At 50.6% G+C, this 7,960-nt stretch overlaps 4 protein-coding genes across 4 annotated transcripts in view; 2 read left to right on the top strand and 2 right to left on the bottom strand.

The window, feature by feature from the left end:
* Positions 1 to 82: 82 nt before the first annotated feature.
* TERG_08443 (adenosylhomocysteinase) lies at positions 83 to 1,191 on the bottom strand (the record flags this gene model as incomplete). The annotated part of the gene is made up of 4 exons (XM_003231095.1): positions 83 to 692; positions 756 to 882; positions 948 to 1,080; positions 1,153 to 1,191. 4 exons carry the CDS (start codon positions 1,189 to 1,191, stop codon positions 83 to 85), a joined length of 909 nt encoding a protein of 302 aa, XP_003231143.1.
* An 817-nt stretch (positions 1,192 to 2,008) lies between these two features.
* On the bottom strand, positions 2,009 to 3,815 carry TERG_08442 (uncharacterized protein; the record flags this gene model as incomplete). The annotated part of the gene is made up of 2 exons (XM_003231094.1): positions 2,009 to 3,502; positions 3,561 to 3,815. 2 exons carry the CDS (start codon positions 3,813 to 3,815, stop codon positions 2,009 to 2,011), a joined length of 1,749 nt encoding a protein of 582 aa, XP_003231142.1.
* A 317-nt stretch (positions 3,816 to 4,132) lies between these two features.
* On the top strand, positions 4,133 to 6,263 carry TERG_08441 (pre-mRNA-splicing factor clf1; the record flags this gene model as incomplete). The annotated part of the gene is made up of 2 exons (XM_003231093.1): positions 4,133 to 5,914; positions 6,000 to 6,263. The coding sequence occupies 2 exons, from the start codon at positions 4,133 to 4,135 to the stop codon at positions 6,261 to 6,263; spliced, it is 2,046 nt and encodes a 681-aa protein (XP_003231141.1).
* Positions 6,264 to 7,069: 806 nt separating this feature from the next.
* The window catches only part of TERG_08987 (uncharacterized protein), a gene marked incomplete at its 3' end in the record, with an annotated part of 2,734 nt that continues 1,843 nt past the window's right edge, over positions 7,070 to 7,960 (top strand). Inside the window, exon 1 of the mRNA XM_047749026.1 lies at positions 7,070 to 7,912. Coding sequence (XP_047604944.1) covers positions 7,500 to 7,912 — 413 coding nt within the window. The 5' untranslated portion in view covers positions 7,070 to 7,499. The remainder of the gene's footprint in view (positions 7,913 to 7,960) is intronic.

The following is a 7,960-nucleotide window of genomic DNA, read 5'->3' as shown; positions in this document are numbered from 1 at the left end:
ATCTCAATGTCGAAGTGACCGATGTCTAGATTATCGTTAGCAATGCACACAGTTGCATATATACATATTGAACATGCAGGAATTACTTACTGCAGACAATGGCATCGTTCTTCATGACGTTGAAGTGCTCGCCAGTAAGGATGTCACGGCAACCAGTGGTGGTGACGAAGATCTGGCCCTTGGGGGCAGCCTCCTCCATGGTGAGGACCTGGTAACCGGCAACGGCAGCCTGGAGAGCATTGATGGGGTCGATTTCGGTGACAATGACGGCAGCACCCATGCTGCGGAGGGCCTCAGCGCAACCCTTGCCGACGTCACCGTAACCAGCAACGACGGCGATCTTACCGGCAATCATGACATCGGTGGCACGCTTGATCCCGTCGATGAGGGATTCTCTGCATCCATAGAGGTTGTCGAACTTCGACTTGGTGACGGAATCGTTGACGTTGACGGCGGGGACGAGGAGCTCACCGCTCTTCATCATCTTGTAGAGGTGGTGGACACCGGTGGTGGTCTCCTCAGAGACACCATAGCAGTCCTTGAGCATCTCTGGGTACTTCTTGTGGACGAGGGAGGTCAAGTCACCACCGTCGTCAAGGATGAGGTTGAGCTTCTTTCCGTCCTTGAAGGCAATCAATTGCTGCTCAAGGCACCACTCGTACTCTTCCTCGGTCTCACCCTTCCAGGCGAAGCTATATACGCGAATGTCAAAAAAGCCGAGAGTCAAGAAGGATGCCAATTGAAGGCTCACTTACACTGGGGTACCAGACGCAGCAATGGCAGCAGCAGCATGGTCCTGGGTGGAGAAAATGTTGCAGCTGGACCAGGTAACCTCAGCACCGAGGGCAGTGAGGGTCTCAATGAGCACGGCAGTCTGAATGGCTGCAAAATTGTCAGCCATATACCGTCATAATCGGGACTCTCGCTGTCTCAGCAGACAGACGTACTCATGTGAAGACATCCAGCGATTCTGGCACCCTTCAATGGGGCGTCTGCGGCGTACTTCTTGCGGATGGCCATCAAGCCAGGCATCTCGATCTCTGCGATCTCGATCTCGCGGCGCCCGAAGGCAGCGAGGGACTACGCGTGTCAATTAGCCATGATATCCCTCAAATATTACGGTAGAACAGGTGTCAACAGCGGATTCCTTACGATGTCGGCGACCTTGAACTTGGTAGCGGGAGCAGCCATGGTGGGGTTCTAGGAGATGGATAAACCTGGGGACTTGAAGACGGTGAAGATACGGATAAGGACGATGAAGCTGATGAAGCTGAAGAAGCAGAGATGGAGATGAAGATGGAGATATCAAGGCGAAGAGGAGGAGGAGGAAGAGGAGGAGGAAGAGAAAATCGGCTTCGAACGCTTTTTCTGGTCAATTTATCAAAGTCTCCGAAGTGGGGGAAAAAGATGGCGCGGAAGGAAGCGGGCCGATGTTTTTCCGCTTGGTCCTCCTCCAGGGGTAAACCAGCGTCTGCGGGAAAGGATATTATTTAAGACTTGACATTTGATATATGATATTTGATATTTGATATATAAAAGAGGAGTTAGAAGAAGAAGACGTGGTTGATGAGGGTACTGTCGTTATCATACATAGTCTTATAGGTAGACATGGGCAGGGCAGTAGTACAGACGCTGCTGAGGTGGAAGCTGAGAGAACCCTTGCGGCCTCGTATCCAATCGGACCCTTGGATGCTCGCATAGATCACGGCTGAGAGCAAGAGTGCAGCGCATCCTCCGACGTGGGTGGCGGCCTGGTAAGAGCGTAGTACTGCGAGTCGGGGCTTTCGAGGCTCTCTGGTGCTTGTAGAACCTGTTATGGCCGGGGATAGGCAGCATTCAAACTGAAGACGCACAGAAGAACGAGGAAGAGGATCACATAGCTCGGCTACTTACCGGTGCTAGTCATTCAGTCTCTTCTCCGAGTCGTGAGATGGCGGTTGGACCTGTAAGATGGGTCAGATGGTTCAATTCTTTTTGGTTCATGTTTAGAAAAGTTGTATCTTGACTTTCACTGAGGCTTCGGAGGAGGTGCCATAGATCCTCCCGATGCAGTCTTGCTGGTCGGTAAACGGGGGACTTTGAACGTCCCCGAATCGGATGTCGTGCTCGACTGGTTTCCCACCCGCGTGAACGTCCCACTTTTGAACCAGCGGTCTTCCTCTGCGGCCCGTTTCCTCTTAAGCTCCGCCTGGGCCTTAGGGTCAACCAACTCGAGGCCCTGGAAGGGCGTGAACGCGATACTACTAGCTGTTCCGGAGCCTGCAATAGGGCCGACGCCTGTGGTACGGAGACCTTGTGCGTTCAACACCGATGCGTTCCCAGGGGTGTTACCGAGTCGGTGGAGAGAGGATGCGTGGCCCGGTGCCGGTGTGGCCGTTCCCCAGCCCTTGTTCGACTTGCTGAGTTTGGCCTTTGTTCGTGAATCGATCTGTGTAGCACGAATTCGCCCTTGGTTCTCCTGTCCGAGCATACCGAGGCCCTTGGTACTTTCTCCTGTTCCATAGCCTACTTCTTTTTCTTCCTTACCAAATGCTAGTCGGTTCTGGGCTTTGCGTAGATCAGTCATTGCTGTGGCTTCTTTGGCCTTTCTCGCTCTTCGACCACCTCTTTTCCTCGAAGGCTTGTCATCTGGCGCAGGCAAAGCACGAGTGCCTTTGTTTGGTGGCGGTTCAGTAAGTTTGTCCAGCCGTTCCAAGCAGGCTTGCTTTAGCTGTTCTCCGGTCGAACCATCTCGGCTACTGTGGACCCTGTCCACACGAGCTGCAAGGACTACTTTAGCTGAAACTATACGCATCGCCTGAATCTTGTAGTCATTCGGTATGTCCTGGATAATAGGTGAGTGGTAGAGGAAGCCTTGATGCCGTATTCCAACATTGGTTGCAAACCCAGATTGGGCTTGCTTTTTAGAGCCAAGCGGTGATATATTGCAGGAAGGCATCTTGGCCAGTCCCGTCAGTCCACCTGCGTAGTTAAGCAGCTGTGCCGCAGTCAACGACCCTACCAGGGCCGTCAGGTTTGGAGCAAACATCGTCATTCTTGACTGCACGTATTCCGTCAGTACCGTCTTCGCTTTCTCTAGAGAAAACATCATCTCGCAAGCTCGCAAGACACACTCCAGCTCCTCGGCAGGTAACGGGCTACCCCGTGTAGTAGTTCCTTCTACAGCGACAGTCATCAACGAAGGACCGTCAAGGATAGCTCGCAGCGTCTGTCCGACCAGGTTATCTGTCGATGACGCCATAGCCTTGATATCGTCGAACGGCCCATTCTTCAGGATGGCGACAGTCTTTGCGTAGTCTATCGGATTCGAAATCAGTGTTTCTAACTCTGGGAAACGGGACGAATAGTGGTCTCTGATGAACTTGTGTACGAGCGTGATCTCGTTATCGATCGACGTTGAAAGTGAGTTGGACTGTGTCAGGAGATGGTATTCCTCGTCGTCTTCTACCGAGCCAGTTCTTGTCTCTTCACGTTCAGGTAACTGCTTATAATGGGTAATTTTCTAAACATGTGTGTTAGCATAAGGCGTCTTGTACAAAGCAAAGCCGTTAAGTTCATACCTCAAGAATAGGCCGCAGGGTCTCCATGAGCCGTGCTACGCTCCGAACATCAGAAACTCCCTTGAACTGGGTCTTCTCAATCTTCTCCTGTCCTTCATCATTGTTATCAGCCTCATCTACGCTGTCTGGCAAAATAGGTGTATCTCTAGTGTCTTCATCGCGGTCATCTTGATCCTTGAGATGCGCATCGTCGAGGCCACCTTCACTGCCGGAGTCCTCGAAATCATTCATCAGCTCATCTGCGAGGGTCGCCATCGTGTCCTGGAGCTGTCTGCAGCGGTATATTGACGGCAGAAGAGTATAAGCGGCTGATAAGATGTTCGTGGCAAGGAGAAGTTCAAGTTATAGCAGTTTCTTTTGATATGATGAAGTTGACTTGGGTGAACGGCGGACTTTAGAGACCAAAGAGGCAAGGTCTTGGCGTGACGGAACCTTTGAAGCTTTCGGTTTTTTTATATTTTGATATCTTGACAGCAACAACAACCACATCTACAGCCATTGGCAAGAGCAAAAGAAGCTCATATTTGCATCGCAGACAATATTTAGTGCCGTCGCTTCCTGAGCTGCTGACCATGGATTCCACACGAGGCCCTCCGAGGGTCAAGAACAAGGCCCCGGCGCCGCAGCAGATCTCTGCTGAACAGCTCCTCCGCGAAGCTGTCGACCGTCAGGAACCCTCGCTGCAAGCTCCTACACAGAGATTTGCCGACCTAGAGGAACTCCATGAATACCAAGGCCGGAAACGGAAGGAGTTTGAAGACTATGTCCGCCGCAACAGGATTAACATGAACAACTGGATGAGATACGCGCAATGGGAGCTTGAACAGAAGGAATTTCGCCGTGCTCGGTCAATATTTGAACGTGCCTTGGATGTCGATTCTACATCCGTCGTTTTATGGATACGATATGCAGAGGCGGAGATGAAGAACCGTAATATCAACCATGCTAGGAACATATTTGACCGGGCTGTTACGATCCTGCCGCGTGTGGACAAGCTGTGGTATAAATACGTGTACATGGAGGAGATGCTAGGCAATATTGCGGGCACTCGACAAGTCTTTGAACGGTGGATGTCGTGGGAGCCAGATGAGGGGGCCTGGCATGCATACATTAAGCTGGAGAAACGGTACAATGAGCTGGACCGTGCCAGAGCTATTTTCCAGAGATTCATTACAGTTCATCCGGAAACGAAGAACTGGATAAAATGGGCACGGTTCGAGGAGGAGAACTCCACTAGTGATTTGGTCAGAGAGGTGTACGGCACTGCAATCGAGACTCTTGGCACCGACTTCATGGACGAGAAGCTATTTATTGCCTACGCGCGGTATGAGACGAAATTGAAAGAGTACGAGCGTGCCAGAGCAATATACAAGTTTGCTCTCGACAGATTGCCCCGCTCCAAGTCTGCTGCTCTACAGAGTGCCTACACAGTGTTTGAAAAGCAGTTTGGCGACCGCGTGGGGGTTGAAGACGTGATCCTGTCTAAGCGGAGAGTCCAGTATGAAGAACAGATCAAAGAAAATCCAAAGAACTATGATCTATGGTTTGACCTCACACGGCTCGAGGAGACATCCGGCGATGTAGACCGGATTCGAGAAACATATGAAAGAGCAATTGCTCAGATACCACCATCACAGGAAAAGAGGCATTGGCGGCGCTACATCTACCTCTGGATCTTCTACGCTGTGTGGGAGGAGATGGAGAATGAAGATGCTGAGCGTGCGCGGCAGATATACACAGAATGCCTGAAACTGATTCCGCACAAAAAGTTTACGTTTGCAAAGATATGGCTCCTGAAAGCTGAGTTCGAGATTCGACAACTTGATTTAGTGCTAGCACGGAAGACACTAGGACAAGCCATCGGAATGTGCCCTAAGGACAAGCTCTTTAGGGGTTACATCGATATTGAGCGGAAGTTGTTTGAGTTTTCCCGATGCCGAAAGCTATTCGAGAAACAGATCCAGTGGAATCCATCTCAAAGTGAAGCATGGATCAAGTTTGCCGAACTAGAAAGGGGTCTAGATGATGTGGAGCGTGCTAGAGCTATTTATGAGCTAGGTATAAACCAGACGGCACTTGACATGCCGGAATTACTTTGGAAGGCGTACATCGACTTCGAGGAGTACGAGGAAGAGTACGAGCGCACCAGGAACCTGTATGAGCGACTTCTGAAGAAGACCGATCACGTCAAGGTCTGGATCAACTATGCTCGATTCGAGATCAATATTCCAGAAGGTGATGAGGAAGAAGATGAGAATGAAGAGCGCCCGGTGTCTGAGGAAGCGAAGAGCCGAGCTAGGAAAGTATTTGAGCGAGCTAACCGGGTCATGAAGGAGAAGGACATGAGAGAAGAGGTCAGTTCCCAACCTTGCTATTTTTACATCATCTCCTGTATGTGTATATTATATACGCTGGTCACCTGCTGACAAAATGGACTAGCGTGTCGCACTTCTCAATGCATGGAAAGCATTTGAACACACTCACGGATCCCCCGACGACATTAATAGCATCGAGAAGCAGATGCCCAGAAAGGTGAAGAAGAAGCGCAAGGTAGACGACGACAGGTTCGAAGAGTACATCGACTATATCTTCCCAGCGGACGACGAGTCGACTGCAATGATATCAAACTTGTTGTCCACGGCACGCCGGTGGAAAGAACAGCAGCAGCAGCAGCAGCAGCAGCAGCAGCAAACCCAGAGTTAGACAGTACTCCGTACAACGAGAGACCTCTTTTCTTTCTCTTTATCATCCACCATCCACCATTTTATCAGCACCGTATACTCTGTATCTTACTCGCCCCCTCCCCCCTTTTTCTCCAGAGTTCCAAGCACTCGAAAAAAAAGCAGGCCATCCCAGTGCGACCTTTATATACAAGAAACAAGCGATCGATCACCAGAAAAAACAAAAATCAGCATAAATGGGGAAAAGCACGAAAGCGCTCGCATGTAATTTACCGGGAGTGGCTTGGCAGGGGCTGGGGAAGGGACCATCACGGCATTTCTAGGATATCATTGGCGGAGAAGCTAGGAGAGCCCCACTCTACGGCCCGGAGGTATCCCTGCTACTGCGCTCTGGTTGGACGGAGCCATTATCAACCTGGCGTCTGTGTATCGGCTGTACGCACCCTGATACGGCCCCAATACGGCCCAGGAACGGGCGTGTTTGATGAGTATTATTATCCATCGTCGGTTTCAGGCACGGCTGCTCCCTATTGCAACCGGGACAGGCGTCGCGGCATGAGACATTCCATCTCTGCCCCTGGTCTCATCGTCCGTTCTTCCCTTCATCCTTCGAGCAGAGATCTATCTCCCTATTTCTCCTTCTTCCCTCTCCTCCGGCTTGCAAAGCTGTGCTGCTGGTCGTTCTTTTTCCCTTTCTCCTTTTTTTTTTCTTTACCTTCTGGTGTATACATTCATTCCTTTTTGACTTGCAGGTTTATCGGCTTGTGAGTCGTTGACCTGTTCTTTCGTGCGTTCAAAATTTCTCTCGACAAGCAGGACAGATCATATCGGTCTTGTATCTTCCGTCGTCGAGCCCGAGGACGAGGCTGCGAGTTTCGAGCTCGGTTCAACGGAGTGACGCTTGGTGAAGTGCAAATTCAGCCTCGGGTTTCTGTCTGGAGAAGCAGAAGCTATCGTCTATCTTATCGACCTTTCTCTGCCTTGTCTCTCAGGCTCAGACAGACGGACAGACCAGCGGAATTGCTCTCTGGATGCAGGCACCACGACTGGCCATTTGTCCGTTTGTCTGACGCGGTACGGAGTACCTCTGGTAGGACACTTACTCTTCGCTCAACTTTTTTTTTTGTACATCTACCATTCTAGCTAGCGGTAGAATGTTTCTAGAGACTTGCTGGCTGGCGCTGTTGATTTAACGGGTTTTGTCCCTTTTCTCCTTATCGTCGCGACCTTTATCGATCTTTAGAAACGGCTCACAGTCATGCCGTCCCCGAAACCTCCATTCGAGCTCAAAGACCACTGTTCCCTTATACACCAAAATGTTCTCTATGTCTACTCACCAGCTGGCTTTATGTCACTCGCCCTGGAACCAAATGCGAAGTGGAGCAAGCTAGAAATGGGCAGATCTGTGACCGGAGCATCTTGCTTTAAAGGTCCGACTGATGGAGACAGGAATAACCCAGCCTTTTACGTTGTCGGCGGTACTGGTGGTCCGGATGACTATCTCGGCATTCAAAGCTACTCGTTTTTAGACAAGAAATGGAAATTCCCGCCCCTAGATGGGAGCAATATGAAAAACAGACTCGACCACGATGCAGTCTTCATCGAATCTCAATCGTCCATCCTCGTTTTCGCCGGATCTACGAATGGGAATCCTACCCCATCAACGGAAACGTTTATGATCTCTATGAACTCCAATTTATTATCACATCGAGTCTCGCG

This window comes from Trichophyton rubrum (assembly GCF_000151425.1).
Source record: "Trichophyton rubrum CBS 118892 genomic scaffold supercont2.14, whole genome shotgun sequence".
Taxonomy (NCBI): domain Eukaryota; kingdom Fungi; phylum Ascomycota; class Eurotiomycetes; order Onygenales; family Arthrodermataceae; genus Trichophyton; species Trichophyton rubrum.
Note: the sequence above shows the minus strand (reverse complement) of the source record. Positions and strands in the feature narration are given on the sequence as shown.